The 22481-nt window shown below is 37.8% G+C and overlaps 1 protein-coding gene across 2 annotated transcripts in view; it reads left to right on the top strand.

Moving 5' to 3' along the window:
- Window positions 1–21204, top strand: part of LOC594618 (GATOR complex protein DEPDC5) — a 29773-nt gene extending 8569 nt beyond the window's left edge. For both annotated transcript variants that reach the window (XM_030992213.1, XM_030992214.1), the window contains 22 exons: window positions 308–380; window positions 1556–1662; window positions 2443–2520; window positions 3499–3633; window positions 4534–4595; window positions 5274–5429; window positions 5774–6089; window positions 7657–7812; window positions 8248–8355; window positions 9000–9196; window positions 10004–10096; window positions 11143–11234; window positions 11993–12176; window positions 12983–13204; window positions 13880–14148; window positions 14630–14765; window positions 15338–15440; window positions 16101–16238; window positions 16989–17158; window positions 18579–18769; window positions 19477–19673; window positions 20631–21204. In XM_030992213.1, coding sequence (XP_030848073.1) covers window positions 308–380; window positions 1556–1662; window positions 2443–2520; window positions 3499–3633; window positions 4534–4595; window positions 5274–5429; window positions 5774–6089; window positions 7657–7812; window positions 8248–8355; window positions 9000–9196; window positions 10004–10096; window positions 11143–11234; window positions 11993–12176; window positions 12983–13204; window positions 13880–14148; window positions 14630–14765; window positions 15338–15440; window positions 16101–16238; window positions 16989–17158; window positions 18579–18769; window positions 19477–19673; window positions 20631–20896 — 3449 coding nt within the window. In that variant the 3' untranslated portion in view covers window positions 20897–21204. The remainder of the gene's footprint in view (window positions 1–307; window positions 381–1555; window positions 1663–2442; window positions 2521–3498; window positions 3634–4533; window positions 4596–5273; window positions 5430–5773; window positions 6090–7656; window positions 7813–8247; window positions 8356–8999; window positions 9197–10003; window positions 10097–11142; window positions 11235–11992; window positions 12177–12982; window positions 13205–13879; window positions 14149–14629; window positions 14766–15337; window positions 15441–16100; window positions 16239–16988; window positions 17159–18578; window positions 18770–19476; window positions 19674–20630) is intronic.
- Window positions 21205–22481: the final 1277 nt, after the last annotated feature.

The raw sequence follows: 22481 nt of genomic DNA, 5'->3' as shown, positions 1-22481 counted from the left end.
TTTGAGTTTATTGATTCATCTGTCAAACAACAGAAAGTCTTTTTTTTTCATTGGTTGAACAATAACAAAGATCATGTCACAGCAGAATTATACATAACATAACAAAAAAGTATAAATAAGTGCAAAATGACAAATATACATTACATTATGTGATCAAAAAACAAGAAAATTGACAAATCTTTATTTTCGACAAATTTTCAGATTTACAATGTACATGTAGAGCCAAAATAACACTTCTTTGCTTACAATTTCTTTGCCAGTTGAGTGATAATGGCAGAATACTTTTGATTTTGGTTTGTTTTCTCAGATAAGTTTCCGGCTGAAATGCTGCCAAGACTTCATGTTCATGAAAATGGTCGCTTCTATGAAGATTATTACAGGTAATATTTTTAGAGGTAAAGACCAGTTCTGGTCATGCGATTGCATTGTGAAAGAAACGTTGTGGAATCGATCCCAAAAGGTTGATCATCTAGCAGATAAGTACTAGTGTGTACTCCAAGGTTCTGGAATCATTAAAATGATAAGAAATTTGGTCCAGTCTTGGTGAAGTTACAAGCACTGTACACAGAAAGATGTGTATGGGACTACGCGAAATGTGCGCGATATCTATCTGGTCCGGATAGATATACAGTAATAATTTACCGAATATATCAATTAATAGGCGGTTTCCCGGCAAAATTTGTATCATCACGTATTAGTCAAACATATTCTGTCACATGATTGGTAATAAGAGCTTCCATTTCATTTTTTTTTTAAAGAGGGGGGCGTTTCCAAAACTGGTCTATACCTTTAAGGCAGTATATACAATTTGGCCCACTGCCCACTGTACAATCCTACTTCGATCCAACTTTCAAAGAACTTATTCCAACATCATTATACAGTGTATCTGAACATAAAGAATCTGATGACTTTGGGCGTTTGGTCAGAGAAAAATCTGATCAGCTGCAAATCATATTAATGTTGGAATATTTACATGAATGTCCCAGATTTGAAGTCGATTCCACCTTTCCTACGACTGAAAGACCTACAATACCTCCCAATTTTGACTTTACTAATTATACACGTATCAACATTAGAAGCTTAATCCGAAACTTTTTTTATCATTGAAATTTTTATTTCTTAATGATACAGCGATTTCAGAAATGGATCATGTAAAGATCGTCAAGTGGGCAGTGAGCTCAAGGGGAATTGGGGGGATACCCTTATTTTCCCAAGATCCAATAACATACATGTCACATAGTCTGAGGTCACCACATCAATATCTCAGATTACAAAGAAAAAGCATGGCTCATGTTTGCAAAAGCTCAATTTGCAAGGTTATCAAGGCTTGTTTAATCTACATTATAATATATCTATTAGTTTTCATCAGAAAATTGTAGGGTATTTGCAGCATATTATTAAATCAAAATGTTTTCTCATTCCCAATATTTCACATAGTATGTGCATAATTCAAGCCATGCTGCATTGTTAGGGCTGATATCACTATTGCACTATGATTCCAGAATACATCTATGTCCTCTTTTTCATTATTCTTTTATTTTTTTTAATTCCATAGGGTATTTGCTCATAATGAGAGAAAAGAAGACTGGTTGCAGGTCCTTGCTCCGCTCAAAGCCACCATGCAGCGCTATGCAAAGGACATCAAAGACTGGCAAAGAAAGGGTAAAATGATAAATACCTATACTGTTCATATATAAGTCAAAATGAATTTTCAATGTTGGTAAAAAAAAAAGTTTACATGTCGCTAAATGTCATCTTAACAGACATACACATGTGGTATCAGCAACCTAGGGAATGTTACTGTACTAACAGTGAATTATTTAGTTGAAAATTTTATTAGGATATATATCATATGTCATGAGAAATGTTAGCATTATGCTTATGGTGAATCAAACCAATAGTTTCTATATTTGATTATTTAATTCTGTGACTTGTTCAATCCTAATTCTAATTTAAGACTGAACTGAATAATTCTCGTAACCCAATAAAGTGTGCAGGTCTTTGCACGTGTCATATTTTCTACCTAGCAGGGGTGTTAGTACTTGGACTTGGGGCTTTTGATTTTCAGTATTATTACCTAAATTGTAGAAGTGTTGTAGTCGAATGGTTTAAGCACTGACTTGAAATTCAAAGGTCGTGGTTCGATCCCCGATACGGCACTAATGTCCTTTGGCAAGGCATTAATCTTCATTTGCCACACTTGAACCAGGTGAGGTAAATGGGTACCTGGCAGGAATTAATTCCTTGAAATGCTGTAGCGCTGTAATGGCAGCTAGGCTAAAGCCAGGGTAATAATTAATGGCCTCGGAATAGAATTTCTAGATAGATGGCGCAATAGAAATGCCTATAATTAATTATTATTATTATTACTTTTTACATACATGTACATGTAATCATTAGTCTCATTTTCACAAATTGATGTGTTTTTTTTTCTTGTTTCAGCTGGATGTGTGATAAAAGGTGAAAACTCCAACGCCTGTCAAGGAAACCTCCTAGAGGCGCTCAATCTCAGCTTGAACGGTAAGAATACTGAGGGCATCTCATCAACAAGATATAGTGCTATGAATAGTACATGTATCAGCACATTTGTTGTACAGTGAAACCTGCTTTAGCAACAAGTTAAGGTATAAAGACCATCTGCTTTAACGAAGACTTCTCTTCTTGTCTCCTCGAGTGGTGTTTTTATACCGGTTAACTTGTTGCTTAAGCAAACAGGGACAAAATGAAATGTGCACATGAAGGACTTCTCTTTAAATACTTATTGCATACCATTCGTTTATGAAAATCTGTTTTTTAGAATTTTCTTTTTCATGGAATTAATTTCATAATGAGATTGTATATGAGTGGCTGCATTTTTGATATGTTACATAAACAAATAATTTTAGTGCATTAAATTTCTGTATTGTAAACACATAAAAGTTAAAGTTGTGTTTTGTTTAGTATTCACATCTCATTTCCTTCAAAAGGGAAAAGCAAGACCTACCGTACATACTTTTTGATATTCATAATCATACAAGTGAAGGGGAAAAAATATGTAAGTTTTTTAAACTGGAATTTGAACATGATCTTGAACTTGAATTTCAGCCTTTTCACACAATTTCAGCCCTTTCACACCTTTTCATTGTATCTAGAGCTGATTTCGTAGATACGAAGTCGCGATTCATACGCCGGTCAAGCAGGCTGTAGATACGAAGCCCGGATCTAGAGAGCAAGACATTTTGTGTGTGAACGGATATACGCCCTTAACTAGACCGGGCACTGCTCTTTAAACGCTCAGTAGGGCCATTGCGCATTTACGAGCAGTGAGTAAATGCGCAATGGCCCTACTGAGCGTTTAAAGAGCAGCGAATCTCGAACGACCGCACCAAATTTTTCTGTGTGTAAATAATGTTGTATCTAGAGCTGAGTTTTAAATAATTTTACCCCTGTGTGAAAAGGGGATTTGATTCAAATGTGATATGGAGGCCTCATGGGTAAAATTCTCTCTCCCCCTTGTAGTGTTTGACAACCACTACATGAATCGTAACTTTGACCGGACTGGACAGCTGGTCGTCATGGTAACACCGGGGGCCGGAGTCTTCGAGGTGGACAGGACGCTGTGTAAGCTGACGGAACAACGGATGATTGATTACGGTATGTAACCAAAGACGGTGCCGACCTGGAAAGTGCCAATATTGAAATAATTTGGGTTCTTCTTCTTCTTCCTTCCCTTCTTCACAATCTCCTACTTATCATTATTATATTATTTTCTTTACTCTTTATTCTATTTTTCTTGTCTTCTCAAATTCAAAGAATCTCGTACTATACTACTCTGTTTTCGCCTCCTATAATACCTTGTGTTACTCAGTACGGGAGCCTATTCACATACAAGCTATGCTTTTTATTTAGGCTCCCTGCATTTTACATTGTTTTACATTGCCTGTCATATCTATATATTTAGAAACTTGGTATCTATTTTCTGTACAATGTACATGTACTTGATTTAAAATCTTTAATCTACGCGTATACGCTTGTATAAAATTAAAAAAAAGAATTTAAACTGTTTTTTGATGTAAATGTGGAACAAATAAACTTCAAACTTCAATTAGACTATGTGGGTAGTAGACGAACTGATTGTAGAGTGCAGACCAAACGACAAATCACTAAAATTTTGATAATGTTCTCATGAAAATGTTTAAATTCAAATCCAAATCTCTTAATAGTTCCGATGATGAGATAGTGAAAGTTGAAGCAATAATCATCCGCTGGACTATAAACCAACCCACTTGGAAATGTAAAAATATCAGTATTTATCATATGGTGGCGTAAAATACTGTATACTAGCCATTGAAAAGGTACTGGTCACAGTAGAGACGAGTTAATTGGAAAAAAAAAATGTTTCTTATAATTAACCTGCATGAAGCGCCATTGGTTTTTTATATGTATTATATTTTGTTGATAAGTGAGTCGTGTACTATTCCATAAAGAAAGGACACCTATGACTCTGATAACTAAGTTTCTCCAAATAATGATTGTACATGTACTTTCATTCAGGTATTGGTAGTGATGTCGTGTGCTTATCTGAACAACCTCTTCATCCAGTACCTCTCCTCAAGGTAAGATGCGATCAGTACTCCGCCTTGTCCTGAAAATTGGCAACACCAATGTGATTAGGGTATAACCATTAGACATCTTTGCCAAATAGTTATCAGAGTAGATCACAAGTTTGACATTTCTGAAGTGCTTTATCTACACATGTATGGATGTTACAAATATGGATCTTTAAATTTACAATAATAATTCCAGTGCACTGGCAACAATAATTTGTTACACAACTATTATTCTTTCTTTGCAAAATGTTTCATCTAAGTTGTGTCCTATACTATTGTGACAAACCCGCTCATCATCATTCATCTGGCTCACTCAGTGTCTCTCTGAGAAACATGCTGGTGAGTTGTCTTTCCCATCGGTTGCTGCAAAATTGTGGAACCTACCTACCTACTGCTGTGCAGATGGCCTCATCTGATGACCAGTTCAAGAAACTACTCAAGTCACATCTATTCTGCTAGAAATTACTTTATTACCAGCCTACATTACTACATGTACATCTCTGAGAAGTGTTTTGTTATGTTTTTAAGTGGCCCAAACATTGTGGAGCGTGTGTGCAGCGCTTTGTAACCGCAAGGAAAAGGTGCTATATCAAATATCTTTTGGATTGGATTGGATTGAATACGTGCATATGAATGTGCATTTAAAAAAGTGCATTCATCCTTTTTTTTTAATTTCTGTTTCAGTTTTTGGATTCACTAAACAAGAGTGCTCCATGCAAAGACAAGTACAACATTCCGCACTGGTTAAACTACAGCTTCTATCTATCACCTAGTCAGAAGAGAAGGTACCAGTCTACCCAGACTTCTTTCATCTCTAGATTGCGACTTCCAGACCGGATAGTAAGTCTTGTTTGAATTGTATCTTTTCTCATTCATCCAACAAGCATGAAATGAACATTTATCATTTTCGTACAGTTAACAACTAATTCATTCTTGTAAATTTTTGTTTTTGTGTTTTTTGTAACTCAAGAATGAAAGGTGGACTGGTTGAAATAGTGCCTTTGTTGAATACTTTTAGATGTAAGCTTTAATATGTCACATTCTCAAGAAACTTACATTGGAACAAAATGAAGGATACTGATATTCTTGCTTAGGTCTCTCCCAGTGGGAATGTATTACTACACAAATGTTCTTATTTAACAAAGAATGGAGCAATCTCAGAAAATTCTTTCTTTTCTAAACAGGATGAGGATTCCCCAAGAACACCCAACGGCTCTTCGGCACTCCCCAAGGTGCCGTCATCGGGTCGTTTCCATGGCGACAGCTCCAGGAGCACATTGAGCAGTGAGGGTTCATGTGGAGACCTCAAGACGACGGTGAACGAGAGAGACGAAGAGGAGGATGATGATGAGAAGTTTGAGAGGCATGATAGCAAGCTCTTCCAGCGAGGCAGGAGGAGAATGTCCAAGGTCCAGTCCCTGAACAACCCCTTCTGCCCAGACACCCTGTCGGTCATTCTCACAGCTGACCGCAGAAGGTGGACACATGCTTTTCCTCATGGTAAATGCCTTACTTTCATATTTCCATTTGCATTTACTTTGATAAAAAAAACAGTTTAATGCAAGAAAATTAGTATCAGAGAAAGCTTCTATATAGAAATTTATTGATTACTAATTTGTTTTGTGTTTGTGAAGCGCACATCGTATGCGTATTTATGAAACAATGTGTATTTGTCCTCGCTTTAACTGAGCACAATACATCAGAGGGAAAAGATTGGTTACTGCAGTGTACAGTGTGTATCTACCACATATATCCCTGTGTTGAGATAGAGATACCGATACCTTGTCTTATGAAATATGACCAAGGCAGGGATTCAAAATTATGACCTCCGTTTGAAAAGTAATTATTTTTGTTCATTATCAGTGCATTACCAATACCTATTCAACTAGGATTCCAACATTTTGCCTACGCAGTGGTTGTTAACCTCCTTGGACCCCCAACCCTGTCTGGCATTCCTTATCATTGTTGTTGCTCTAAAATACAATTGCTTGTCAGTGACATTGCCCTCTGTACTGCAATTGCTTATAGATTTTAATGGGTTGTGTGACCCATTTATTAACCTCATGAAAGGGCAAAAGATCCCCAGGTTAAAGGTAATACAAAGTTTTGGTATGGGGTCATGAATTTGGTTCAAATGAACATATTGGAAGCACATGCGATTTTACAATATTCAAGGATAGTTGTTGCGGTTGAAATCGAGTCTAAAGTGATGAAATTGTAAATACCGGGTAATAAACTGTTTATGTTGTATAGCTCCCTCTCAAGACTGATATTAATTTTGCTTTAAAACAATGTTTCTTGACTACAATTGACCGATTTGCTATTCCCGTGTGGAAATTTATCAGAACTGCATATTCTGACATTTTCATGGTCGCAGCTACATGTACCATGGAATGGCCTTAGGTGCTATTTGAAATAGTTGAATTTGATGGTTCAATTTCTTGAAAGCAGAAGAGTTTTAGGGGCTAAATTTTCTAGTGCTTATAGTACATCCACAGGGGCATCCAAATATACATGTATGAACATTTTAAAGAATTACTATCAATATTTTTTTTTAAATTTCCCAAAACTTTGCATTACCTTTAGTGGCCTTGAATTTGTGTTTGAGAGATAACTGTATACTTACATTGATTATTGTTGAGAGTCTGTTTAAAATTCTTTTCTTTTATTCCTGCTGTTAAAGGTAAAGACCAGTTTTGGAAACGCCCCAATTTCAAAAAATGAAATGGAAGCTCTCATTACCAATCATGTGAAAGAATATGTTTTGACTAATACATGATGATACAAAATTTGCCGGGAAACCGCCTACTAATTCATATATTTGGTAAATTTGTTTCTCTCATGGTCTGTGAGAGATATAGGGTAGTCCCATATACATCTTTCTGTGTATAGTGCTTGTAACTTTACGAAGAATGGGCCAAATTTCTTATCATTTTGATGATTCCAGAACCTTGTAGATGCTAGATGCTGGATGATCAACCTTTTCTGATCGATTCCACAACGTTTCTTTCACAATGCAATCACATGACCATAACTGGTCTTTACCTTTAAAATTGCCATTTGTCAGGTCCTGATGGTGAGATGATACAGCTTCATCATCGTCAGCTTGTCAAGGTGCCCAGTGAACAGGATATCCTGAACCACACCCCCGATCACGCCCCTAGGGAGGGGGTGAGTGCTTCATCTAGTGGTTCCAGTCTGAACGGTGCCCCAGCAACACCAAGTGAGTACAAAACAGTACCCCACCCCAGTCACATCCATAGCTCCAACGTGTGTGTGTGTGTAATTGGGTTTTTTACAGCCGTGTATCAATCAGATATGATTATTTACGTCTAGAGACCGACCTTTAATGTCACCATCCGAAAGACGTGACTCAGTTTCGAACCTGCGTCCTTGGCTGAATCAGTTTGTAACTTCCATTGTTAGCTGCACCACAACACCCAACCCCTGGCCCCAACCCCAGCTATACCCTTGGGGAGGGATTTAGTGAGTCATCTAGCAGTTCTAGCCTGAACAGTACCCCAACAACACCAAGCTAAAAAACCGGTGCAGAATTGGTTCCAGAATGAATATTTTCAAGAGTGTTTGCATATTTACATGAATTTTGTAGATTGAAGTTTTGATGATTTTGGTTTTGCTTTTGTTTTTGTTTTTTTAGCTTCAGACATCTCTCATGGATGGTGGGTGCAAGTGGATACCAGGCGTCGTAGGGGGTGCGTGTGGGGCATCACCGGGGAACAAGTTTGGACCCCATTCCTACAGTCGGGTAAGCATTTTACATGTATTATCATTATTGTTATTAAGTAGTATTTGGCACCACCTGCACCTGGGAGGCGAAAAGGGAAATGAATCCCTGTGACCCATGGGTCTCTCCTCCCGGTATAACTGATTGGGGGTGTGCAGGACCACTACACTGGGGCGTTGGACTGTTTTATTTGCATTTAGTGGTCTTCTATAAACTGGGGAAGGATTTCACATTATAGCAATTTTCATTACAATGCTTGAGGTTCTGCATGAACTCGCTACATACATGAACCGAGTGGTCCCTGTGTACAGCTACAGGGGAGTGTTTCACAAAGACCGAGATTAACTTTAAGTTGAACTTAACTATGGCAGGCCGTTCATGCCACTAGTTCCTCTAAAAAATCCTGGCATTGGTTTCTCAAGGGATGTACAAATCGTGGTCACAAATCTGCAGAATTTACATTTTTTTGTAGTTCATTATTGAAGGAAAAAATATTATCTAAAGATTGAGAGACCAATGGTGAGGGCAGCCAGTGCCCCATAGTTAAGTCCAAATTAAAATTGATCTTAGTCTTTATGAAACATCCCTCGGGAATACAAGAACTCAGTAATCAACAGATTAATTTCATTTTGACTTCTGCTTTTGACTTATGAATCCTTGAACAGGGATGGATTGGAAATCGATGACAACCACAGCCTGCTTCCCGATAACGACCGACTTCTACCCATTGAAGCAAGCCTTGGATATGGATTATCAGGAGAGACCGTACACCATCTGTATCGAGGGAGAGAACGATACAGAAACGAGCCCATCAAATGTCAACAAGATATTTCAGGAACTCATCTCTCAGAGACTCATACAGGTTTGTTATTTTTTGTTTTCATCTTCGATATGTTTGATATGGGATGATAGGCTAGGTTCTACGACCCATGCTCTGACAACAATTGATCAGTGGTCAAGATCCTGCACCAGCCATGGACCAATTCAACCCTGGCAGACTTAGTACTAAACATAACCCTAGCTGGGAATCTATAACCCAACCCTCGTACTAAAATCAACTCTAGACATTTTGGATCTACTTGCCCACATTGGCAAAGAAATGTGTGTTATAAATTATTCATTTCTTTGTTACTAATATTCTGAGCTGTATGCCAATTGACTTAATGTTGAGTCCTTCTGGACGCATCGGTTTCACCTACTGTATAGTCCTGTCACTGCCAAGTCCTGTCAAGCTATTGAATGAAATGTGCTTTGTTTTCACTGAAATACATGCATGAGAAGATTGCCTTTCTTTATTTAAAGTGACTCGGTAACGTTGCCTCAGATTCTGAAACAAAATCCTGGATTTAGCTCATACTGCAATCATAATCATAAACCCTTAGGTCAGTCAGGAATCCAATTTTGAGTAGAAATCAAAATGTCATTTTTCAGTGTCCTAACGGTTTTTATAACACTACAGTCTATTGGGGAAAATGAGTATGGTAAAAAACGGTCACTCTTTTAAAGATTCTTACTTTTTTGAGGCACTTCTTGATCATTTTGAAGTGCAATTTCTTTTAGGGCTTCAATATTACACCATATCACAGACACTGATAACACCTAGGGCCATGCATCTCAGATTTAACATTGTTAAACAATGCCAAGTTTTGTTTCCACTTATTTCTTTCAGGATTTCCAGTTGGTTGTTCTGCCACAGCAAGAACAGGCTGGATTGGCACAGAGGAACAGGAAAGACCAACCACTGGCTACTGATCCTCGCAAGGTACACTGTGGGAACATTGTCATTGACACATGAAAAATACTGTTTGACATCGTACACTAATCCAGTCACCTACTTCTATCATGACGTATGGACAGTCTGCAGAAATTGTTGGAAGAGAGAGGAGTGAAAGAACTGAGAGGGGTGCTAATAGAGAAGGCTAGGAGCCGAGGGTTGTGGAACAGCATGATCGCCAAAGTCAAATGATATGGCACTTAGAGAGAGAGAGAGTCTTGGATCCAACACTATAACCGTAGCCCCTAGTCTAATATAAATAATTATTAAAACAAAAAATTTATTACAACCCAAAACTTAATAATTTTGACAAAATAGATTCTGCCGCCAATAACGCTACAGCAAATGTCAAAGGGCACATATGAAAGGTACCCTCAAGTTGTATTACACGTGTTTGAGAAGAGTAGTACACTTTTTTTTAATAGAAACTGCACATGTTGTGAATCATTCATAGACAATTGAGGACCTGTAAAGATACTGACAGTTGTTTTAAAACATATGTAGCCAAATTTGATTTGATTTGATGTTTATTTATTCCATATACATCAACATATTTACATTCACAATCTTATAATTGTTAATGTACATGTATGATAATGACATGGTACATGTATATAGACAAGTCTTAAACATATACCTGACGTTCGTTTGGGAATTTCATTATGGTGACTGTACATCAGGCATATTCCTCAGAGAATTGAGTTGGTGCACACATTGTGAACAGTCTTTAATCTGATGTTGGTGTTTCCAGAATCTGTACAATTTTGAAAGAATTTGTGACAATTTCCAATATACAGTACTACATGTATATGATTTAAAACAGTATTATATAATTTAATATAAATCAATATTTGTGTACGGTGGTCTACACAATGTTAAATCTTTATTAAATTGTAGCACACACGTATATAAAATACATGTATATGTACATATCTACATACCCTATTGAGATTATTATTTAATTTGAATTCATCAGAGACAAAAATGTTTAAACAGAATTTCATCAGCGATTTCAATGATTTTTGTCTTTGCAGGATATGTGTGTGCTGAGCTATGCCAATGCCTTCCACAAACTAACCCTGAGTGCTGATACTAATGACATTGAGGTCGTTCTCTACACTGCCAGGTATGTGGAAAAAATCACATTGTTGCCAGAGGTGTATAACGTGAGACAAAAGAAACCGTAAAGGGCAATCCAACCTTTGTAAGAAGTTGATTTGTACGAAAGCAGATAAATAACAGAAACAGAATGGCAAAAGTTTGAAATGAATCGGACCAATAGTAAGGAAGTTACATGTATGTATGTTTGAAATATGAGATCACTACATCTCAATTTGGTAGTTCGGTTAGTGGATTGTGACGTAGGACGTAGATAACTCTCCCATTTGCCCGTGGACAAAAATATCATTGATTTAATCTGTTTTTTTCGTAAGTTCCTTCTTCCTTGGGGCACTACTCAAAATATATTATAGATAGCATGTTATTATAGGTCCTTTAAAAAGAAAAAACCCTCCTGAGCGATGAACTTTAGGAAAATGTAAATTTTAGACATTTCATATGTTGGAACAGCTGGGAAAGTACATGTAGTCTGGCTCTACATCACATTGACATTACCGCTTCAGCCAATTTTAAATGCCCATACGAATAGTGATTAAACTCTGATCTTTCTTATAATTTTTCTCTCATCTGAACAATGTTACCAAGTCCCTTTAAAGCCTTTGGTCCCCTGGTTGCTTACTTACAAGCATATATACACATGATTTCTTTAATAGCAGTCAGGTAAAAACAAATAAAACAAACAAACAAACAAACAAATTAGTTACAAAATAGTTTGTCCCGTAACAAAAATACATCATTTGTGTCTTCTATGCCTGCAACTTTCAGGAAGAGTTCTCCAAGCCCCAAACTGGCCTACACCTACTCCCTCTGGCCCCTTCACAAGCACGCCTATGAGATAGCATACAGCAGGATGTACCACAAACCGGTGGAGAACGATCGGTGGAACTATCGTGATAGTTACATTTCGTTCTGTGGCATGGCGTCCAGAGAAGGCTTTGAACTGCAAGAGGTATGGAATGTTGAGATGGAACACGTGAATTGATAGCAAGTAGAATTCATTTGAAATAGCAAACTTCCCTTCCCTAAACACTCTCCTATTACAGTATGAAGCATTAACAATTGGAGACATTCCCTTGTGTTTAATTTGCAGAATATGACGTACTATGTAGTACATCTATTTGAATTTGAAAGAATCAAAACTTAGTCTTCTATACAGTGTTATATGCATTAAGACAGACAAGAAAATGATTAGTGAATCAAATATTTCTCTAAAGAGAGAAATCTGAAAATAGTTACAGGAGTCTAACTCAGCATTTTCTTCTTTCCTTAGTAACCCTTGAAGAAAAATGGAGGAAAAAAGAGCAAAATTTCCCTATATCACATTAAATGACCAGGGTCCCGTTGCATAAAACGTACCATTGATGGTAAATCTGCCATCAATGGCAGCTACCATGGTAACATCGCTCAACAGCCAATAGAAATCAAGGTTTCCATGGTAGTTACCATCAATGGTAATTTTTATGCCTCGGTGCCCAGGGCTTCGAATAAAGCTTTTGAAACTTCCCCATCATTTAATATTGGATAACTATGCCCATTGTAACCACCAGACATCTTACTGAAGTATAAGATGTCTCTGTTAAACTGAATGTTGATATCTACGCAAGCCGTTCTTGAAACATGAAGACACATTTCTGCCTACAGATGACTATAAGAATTATACAGATTCAAATTCAATTTGGATTTTGATATCTGAAATGATAGATGTATACATCACTGTTTTGATTGTTTCTTTTGCAATCCCTATTACTTGAACAGTGTGTGAAATTTTGGCGGTCTCGATTCGTTCTCCTGCCCTCACACTCGTCCACCCTGCGTCAGATGTCCGAGAAGGGTTACCAAGGCCATCTAGATGTGTTCCGGTCTGAGGAAGGGTCATCTAAGCATCCAGTCCTTGTGGAGGGTTTCCTAAGGTTCTTTGAAGGGCTCAATCGAAGGAGGACTCGACTCCACCTACCATCACTGAGCGGTTCCAAAAAGGTAGAATAGATCTTTCTTTAAAGTTTTGTATCCATAGGTTAATGTTAAGAATTCTGAAGAAAATAATTTTTATTTATTAATATGCATTAAATTATACGAAACAAGCCATAACCAAACAATTAATATGATTATGTATGATTAATATTTTGTTATGCCTCTGTTACGAAGTAGCCGGAGGATTATGTTTTCGGGCTATCTGTCCGCGTGATCGCGTGATCGCGTTATCTCAAGAACCGACTGATGGATTCCTACCAAACTTTGGTCATGTATGTAACTTGCAGAGCCATTGAATTAATTAGATTTGGGGGTCACAGGGTCAAAGGTCACAGGGCTCATTATGTATGCAAAATAGCTTGGGATCGCGTTATTTTTAAGAGCCGATTGATGGATTACCGCCAAACTTGGGTCATACAGTATATGTATCTTGCAGACCTAATGAACTGATTAGATTTTAGGGTCATGAGGTCATAGGGTCATACATGTATATGAAAAATAGCTTGTAATCACGATATACTGAGGACCTCTTCATGGATTACTCAGAATGCTACCTTTCATGGTGAATCACAAACAACCTGAACACCTATCAGCACTTTTGACCATCCTTCTACATCCTGCCACATACCACTTTCTATTTTTTTTAAAAATACAATATGCCTTCTTCTATTCCAAATTTAGAGAACATCCCAGGGTGACATCAATCAAAGCGCTACCAGTCCCGGCTACCGGAAGATCGCCCAGAGTGGCACTTCCACCCCCACCAGCCTCCACGCCTCCCTGAGCCTCACCACCGGCACCCTGCAGACTCTGCTGTCTGGTGTGGTAGCCACTCGCAAGGAGGACCCCTCCAGCGAACCAGGCAGTCCAAAGTCTCCGGATAAGAGGGATGAAAGACCCCACCAGGGCAGTTCGTATGCTACCGTTGTCAAGGCTATGAGAGACCCAAGGTAAGGAGACCACCCAAGGGTCTGTATTCTCATAATTTGTTAAGGTCCACCAGGCTCAGACTAACTCCCTTTGTGTTTTTCCCTAAAGGTTACCGCATCAGCATTGATGCTGCTCTTTCTCCTGGCCCTACATTTTTCATTTTCCCCCAAATTGCCAAGTACATATTAGATTCACCTTGGTCGAGTGTGTCAAATATAGATAAAACACCTTGTCACTGCATGTAAGCACCAGGCAAGGATTGAACCCATGACATCTTGTGTGAGAGTTCACTATACCAAAGTTCTCTCTCCTAAGTTTAAACTTTCAAGTTTGTCTCAGAGTATAAGCTTATAGATTATTAGTGGTGATTCAGTTTCTCAGAAAATTGGTCTGATTTTTTAGTGTGGGAATCCTAAATGTTGGTGTGCATCTTAAACTTTGTTTTTAGTATGAGCATAAAAACACATAATAATGGTTTGACCCTACTTTTCCCTTCATCAGCACTGGGCTAGGCTTCATAGGAGGTGACCATAGAGGGCTCCCCTCAGACTGCTTCACCTCAGCCGAGGCAGTGAGCTGGATTAGGAAGGCATTCATTGATCAGCCAAGCCATGAGCAAGCCGTCAAAGTCTTACAGGTAACAACAACAAAAACTAGCAAAATACCAAATTCTGTTTGACTGCATGTACGTAAAACAAACTTTATTAGTAGTATTTTTTCTTAATAATTATAAATGTGAGGTACATTATTTGCTTTAATATTGTTATCATGTCCCTGGTAGAAGGGTGAAAATAGAGGCATTACCAGAGGATGAATGCATTGTGTTGAATACATGATAATGAATGTATGATGTTTGTATGTTGAATGCTTAATTGACATTGAATGTATGATACTTGAATGTTGAATACATGATATTTAATGTACATGTATGATGTTGATTGCATTATATTCAATGCATGATACTGATTGCATATCATTGACTACCGGTATATATAAAACATGATTGCATGGTTTGAATTGCATACTGTGGCATGCATGATATTGATTACATGTTCAATTGAATGGTAGTGATTGCATTACATCGAGTGCATGCAAGATGCTGATTGTATGACATTGAACGCATAACATTTATTGCATGATATTGATTGCATAATATTGATGGCAAGACTTTGAATGTATTCTTTTTATATTGACTGTTCTCACCCACAGGAGATGCTTAATGAGGGATATATCTTCTCAGTATTTAGTATCAGAGGAGCCAAGCAGATAATCTATGGCTACTACATCTACTGTCTACCTGATACCCCATCAGGTAACATTTCAATCTTTGAATATATTAAATGATTTAAAGCCCCACTGTACTACTTGTAGCTACATGTACTTGCTCTGCCGCTATATTGAAAAAATGCCTACCGGTAAGCAGTGCCCATTGGTCCCCGATGATCCTATTTTTCTTATGTTAATTGAGAGCCAAGTTGATGAGAAAGTTACCTGTCAGTGACAATGCTGGGTGGTCTAATCCTTCCTGGCCAAACTGGTACAGACGGCCTTTACCCCCTCTATACAACTACATTCTGTAGGTTTACAAGATTTTTCAACATAAAATTTAGGACTTAATTTATTTATTACCTTCTTGAATAAAAGCTTTAAAATTCTATTCTGGGAACAACTTTCACTACTGTTTGTACATTCACATGTATCTATTGTAAGAAGAATGAAACTCAAGAATCAGGCCCGATAATTACCCGATTTAAATCGGTTTCCCGATTTATTTTTTCCTGATTTTTTTTCCGATTTGTCCCTACACCTGAATAGAATGGCACGGGGATACCAGTTGCATTTACCAGTTACCAGTTATGAAAACTCTACATGTACATCTTCAGACAAACTTTAATTACAAAAGGTACATATATACTTTGATCCATTGTGTCACTGACCCCTTGATATATACTTTGATCCATGCACTTTTCAGATTCAGTGAAGAATGCTTCAAAGCCTGTGATCGGACAGCCGATGTATGAGATACCGCCCCAGCAGGAATGGTTTGAAGCTGCGTGTACTGTCTCTCAGGACAGACAGAATGACGTACAAGAACACACCAATGGACCAGGTAGCAAGATATCTTTAAGTGTTTGCTGGGTTTCAATTATTTAGGTTGTCCTTCATCTGTATCCTCTCTGTGTATGAATTGGAAAGGAATCCAGACAAAAGTAATACAAATCAGAAGACTCAAATAAAATAAGAATAGGATAAAAATCAGGGCAGTAGAGTATATTTATATAGTAGCTGCAATGTATAATCTGTTTATCATTATTAGTAGTAGTAGTATTAATACCAGAGAGGTACAGATATAAGAGAAAAGTACAACATGTAATATTGTTTGAGTTGATTCTGCAAATAAAAGTTTTGGGTAGTGTTAGATAAAATGAAAAGTCTTATTCATTAGTAATACAAGGAATGAATGCAGTGATGAATATATGTCCAGAATGTACATGTATGCAAGGATAGATCACGTGTCTGAATCATGAAATGAAAATATATTCATGTCAATCAGGCTTTTCAATTTATCCTTGCTCCACAATTTATTCTATAAACATATATGGATTTTAAGGGACAGAGATTTAAAGTACCGATAACGCTATGATGAAACCAACCAAACATCATCATATTCTATGTTATGTAGTGAATGAAATGTTGTCAAAATTAATCTTGTGTACTGAAGCTGTACAGATTTTGGATTGACACTTATCGAATGTGTCCTGGTATTGCCAACTTGTTTCATGAAATAAATGTGCAAGATATTCCACCCGTGATTTTCGATGGATTTCACCAACAATTTTGGTCACCTTTGTATCATTAGGGCTCTGCATCCTGCCTGTCTACAAGAACATCATTCTTGAGATGTGGAATACAGACTTAGATCACATGGAGTACTGCCATGCCAGTTTCCATAGCAACTACCAGCCCGACCACGCCTTTGATATGGAGCTTCAGTGGTTGACGTCGACTCCTGGAATTCTGAATGATCTGGTGAGTGTGTCATGTAAACATTGAGATTGCAATTTATAGGTACAGTCAGCCTGTATAGAAAGACCACCTGTCTGTACAGACCACTTTTTTTGTCTCCTTTTAACTCATATTCTGCCATAAGGCCGAACGCATGCCACCATTATAGTGCTTTGTAAATGCGAGCGCGCTATCGAGCCACAGCTTAGCTGCTTTATGCATGCATGCTCACAATTGAAATAGCAGTTATTGTTCATGCTCATTGTACTGTACTGAGTGCTTCGCACATGCTATTGATCGCAACATCAGATTATCTCAAAATAAACATGGCACAGGGCGATTTGTGGCTTGGCACAATGAGGATTAGCCCTGTGGCACTTGGCTGTATTCATTATGGCAGGATAAGAGTTAACTGTGTTTCTGAATCATTCCCATACAAAAGAAACGTAAACATTAACATAGAGACCATCTGCCTACAAAGACCACTACTTTCTCCTTTGAGCAGTGTTTAGATTAAGGTATCACTGCATTAGAAATAAAAGTCATATCAATAATGATTACTTTGTAAATTTATGATAGGTTTGTGATGCATATTCATCCCAAGGGATGCTTATGTACATGTACATGTAAAAGCACATCTTTTAGTATTGTCACTGTGCTGTTATTGGAGCAGGGGGCTGTTTCACAAAGATCCTAAGTCAAACTTAACTCTAAGTTGGACTTAGACATTATGGAGAGCCATTTGTAGCCTTCAAATAAAATATATTCAAAGCAAAAATTCAAGTATTTTAGACTTTTCATAAATTCTGCATCAAGAACATGAAAGCTCCTTGATAATAGAAAATATGAATGATTTGAATCAACATTTTATGCCTTTTAAAATATTTTTTACAAAATATTCTCAAAGGTGCTAACGGCTTTCCATAATAGGCCATGTTCCTAATGTAACCAAATTCAATGCACAAGTCTTTGTGAAGTGCCTCAATACAAATTATTTCATTTACCTGATAAGAATAATAGTATTTCAATAGTCAGAATGCAACTGCATATATTAAGTGTTGCTAGGTAGGTCAAGCCATAATGTTTGTCCAACCTGGCAACAACTAATGTATGCAATTTGGATTCTGTCTACTGAAATACTATTATTGTTATCAGGTGAATGAAATAATGTGTATTGAGGCACTTCACAAAGACTTGTGCATTAAATTTGGTTACCTTATGAAAATGGCCTATTGTTAAGTCCAACTTAGAGATAAGTTCAACTTAGGATCTTTGTGAAACATCCCCCCCCCCTTCCTGGTATTAGCTTTGCTACCCATATGCAAACAAGTGTTTTGAAAACCATTACGATTATACCAACTATCATGCAAATAAATCATTATTACAACAAACAAACTTATTATTAATGAATCAAATATTCCTCTTTCTCCTGCTACCATGATAGATCATGAACTGGATGCGCCGAGCCCAGAGTGCAGGCTTCCACCTCATCCCGTCCCATGTTGATCCTTTCTGTTTCTGGGAGGACATCTCTGACCCCCTCTGTAGCCCCGTCTTCATCCCTCTTGCCCTACCGGATGGGTCGACTATGGAACCTGATGTATTAGCAAGGGTGCAGGAGCTGATCCTGAACAGGTAATCACCCCACCCCCCCCCCTCCTCCTTCCGGGCCACTCCTATGTTAATCCCTTCTGAACATTTCTAACCCCTTTGTATTTATCCTACTTGGATACCATAGTCTACATTTGCCCTAGCTGTGACGTCTGTCTAGATACTGAGCTTTATTTCTTCCAAGGTATAGGGTTGGCGTTAGGGTTGCTATTTGGGGTTTAGGTTAGGGTTAGGGTTAGGGTTAGGTATGAGTTTGGTCCAGGGTTGAAGCTTGGAATTTATTATTACAGGAGATTGATTACAGAGCAGTTACCACCATAGCATGTGTCATAGAACCTGTTTTGGAGGGTTACACTTATGCGACATTGCAAGAAAGTTGCGATTGATTGCAACTCAACTTTCTGGCAACGCCCCACTAGTCTCCTAAATTTTCTAAGATTTTGTGAGGATTAAAGATTTAACAATTAAACTAATTTAACTAGATCTAGCTTTTATTCTCCCCCTCCCTCCCTCTCTCTTTCTTACTAATGGGGTGTTGCAAAGATGTTGAGTTGCGATCAATTGCAAATTTGCAATTAATCGCAAGATTTTGGGGATTTGCGATTTCTTGCAACTTTCTTGCAACTTTCTTGCAATGTCCCATTAGTGTACCCAGGCAGTATATTCTCATACCCCCCTCGAAGCTAGCTAGTATCATTACAAAAAACATATATGATATTTGTTCTCCCAAGATTTGGCTTCTTGGCCAACCACACATCCTGCGTGAGTCCGTTACCAGGGACGGTATCTAAGGACTCCCCCTACACGAGCATCCATGTGCAGTACGTCCATGTGACCGGCGTGGCCTTTGCCCTACCGACCCCTACCCAGGCTGACACGACATCACCCCGCCCTGACATGCTGCCTTGTCTCTGCTCCGCCTGGAAGGGTAAGAGAGTCTGCTCTATTATTTATTTATTTATTTATATATATTATTTTTTTTTTTTTCCTTCTTTTTTTTATAATATATTTCTGATATTTCAGGATGGCACATACATGTATCACCAATTTGGTGGTCTTCCATGAGGCCCTGTTTGGTAAGAATAAAACAAATAACAGCATCAAAAACAAAATAGATAAATGCACAAGCATACAATGTATAAATAGGTAAAATACAAATTAATTGGTATCCCCATGAAATAACTGATCATTCAAGAATCATCCTTGTTCAAGATAAAAATGTTCTTGAGGTTTGATTGATCAGCTTTTTGTCTTAAATTGGCAACATACATGTAGGTACTTTTCCTTCATTGCAACATTTGTTCTATTGGACAGTCATTTTTGTGAGAAGAATATGTATAGACAGAAACTGTCCAGAAAAGATAAGAAGTTACCAGATAATAATAATAATAATAATAATGTAACTTATATCGCGCCAAATCCAGATGTACAATTAAGATGTTATTATGAACTTTTTTGTTGCCAATTTGAAGATTTGAATACCATATTACTAAAAATTAGTGGTAAAAAATGAATATGTGGTAACACCACAAACAACCCCTTCCTACTGAAAAAACAACATTATTTACTGCAAGAAATCACCTTATTCTTTGGTGGATATTCATTTCCTATTATATGAAGGAAATACAGTCAGTCACTGTTGTATATACTCATCAAATAATGCTCTGTACATTTTTTATGATCATTTAATCCTTTCTCTACTGATTTCTGAGATTCCTATAGACTTAAAACAGGGGCTGTATGTTGACCATCCATTGATATCATAATGAAGATATTTTTCCTTTACTTATGATGATTTTGCATGGAATTTACTACGTAGTGTCGCTGCAGAGATCTGTTTATGGTGATGCATGTAGAAAACAAACGTCTTCTTTTTCCTTCACAGAATCGAGTAACAACAACTCCAACATTGGCAGAGGCAGCCATCCTTGCCATTCGACCAGGAGATCTAGGAAACGAGAGACTCCTTCAAGACCAGGCTTCCTGTGGATCAACAACCACCTCCTCACCAAGAAATGGAAATCCAGTGCTTCCGGGGACGATGCCTTCAGGGAGGCGCTCCTCAACGACTTCAGAAGGCTCTGTGGTAATGAGGTTGGGCGCCTGGGTGCTCTTGTTAGTATGGTAATGGGAGAGCAGAAGTCTGAGTAGTTCTTTGGGGGGAAGCGGCATTTGGATGAAAGTAATGTCTTCAGAAGGCTTTTCACCAATGTGGAAGGGCGCCGGGTTGTGCTGGTCAGTGTGGTAGCTGAAGAGCAGAAGTCTGAGTAGTTCTTTGCAGAGAAGTGGCATTTGGATAAAAGTAATGTCTTCAGAAGGCTCTGCACCATGAGGAGCGGTGTATGGATGAACTTGTCACCTTGGTGCATGTAACTGAAGAGAAATTTTCTGAGTAGTTATCAGGAATAGTTCTTCAGAGGAAATGCTTTCACAAAAATACTATTGAATACCTTCAGAAAGCTCTGGTTATATTATCTGTACATTCTGAAGAGCTAAAGTCTGTTATTGAGTTGTTCTTTGATGGGAAGTGGCATCAGGATGAAAGTAATGTCTTCATAAGGTTTTTCACCAATGAGCAAGGGTGCCTGGTTGAGTAGTTTTCTTTTTTGTCAGTGGCGTCTTAGTGAAAGTTCTTCATTGAGTCTGGAAGTCTCTGTTCCATTGAAGATCTGCTGGTAAAAACAGCAATAGAGCCTGCAGAGGTCAGATTTTTCTTAGAGATACATTTGGGTAAATAATCTTGAGGAGGCTCTTCAGCAATGAAGACGAGTGTCTGAATATGCTGGTTACCATGGTCACTATGCAGGAAGGTCCGAGTAGCTTTTTTGGGAAAGGTGCAGTGGGGTAAATGCTCCTCAGTGACTTCCGAAGGCCTCTGGAGGTGCTGATTACTATGGCAACCGAAGAACAGAAGTCTCAAGTAACGCCTTGCTGGAATGCTCCTCAGGGAGTGGAGATTATGCACACAGTGCAGGCAAGTATTGAATCCAATGACCGGGGTAATAATATGTCTGTAAAGCGCTAAGAGACATATTAAGCGCTGTATAAAAGCAGAGTTAAGCAGAGTTAGTTCTTCAGAACAAATATTAGGATGAGTGCTCTTCAAGGACTTCAGAAGGCTCTGTCCCAACGAGGATAGGGCATCTGGAGGTACTGGTTACCATTGTAACATAACAGCATGTTGCCATAGCAATGAAAAAGAATCAACCTTCTTGCAGATGATAACAATTTTAAGAGTATTCATGTCAGTCTCACGTTGACAAGTATTGCCTTGATGTCCAGAATCATTTGTAGAGAAATATACCAAAACGCATATACATGTAATAGTACAAGAACAAGAGGCTGTTAATTGAGTTATGTATATATCTATATCTTTTTTTTGTTTACTCTGGATTCATAATATTTATGTGCCTTTGTATTTATATGTTCATGTCAAACCTGCCTTGAATTATCTATTGCCAAGTACCTGTAGATATCTGCCTGTAAAAGAATTTCATACGTGTATTATTCTGTTATCTTATTAATATGTTTGGCAACCTACATTGTGTATTTTGATACTGAAGAAAAAGAGGATGGCAATATGTGTACAGTTCATATGGGACTACAGTATGTCAGAGTCTCTTTTCAGACATGTATGGGATGAACCAAACTGGTAGTCTTGTAAAGAAAGGAGGGATATTATTCTGAAAGATATGTTCTATTTGTTGGTAAATTATATGTAAATTCACCCAACGAA

This window comes from Strongylocentrotus purpuratus, unplaced genomic scaffold, assembly GCF_000002235.5.
Source record: "Strongylocentrotus purpuratus isolate Spur 01 unplaced genomic scaffold, Spur_5.0 spur5_scaffold_2, whole genome shotgun sequence".
Taxonomy (NCBI): domain Eukaryota; kingdom Metazoa; phylum Echinodermata; class Echinoidea; order Camarodonta; family Strongylocentrotidae; genus Strongylocentrotus; species Strongylocentrotus purpuratus.
This window is presented reverse-complemented; position numbering and strand designations above follow the sequence as displayed.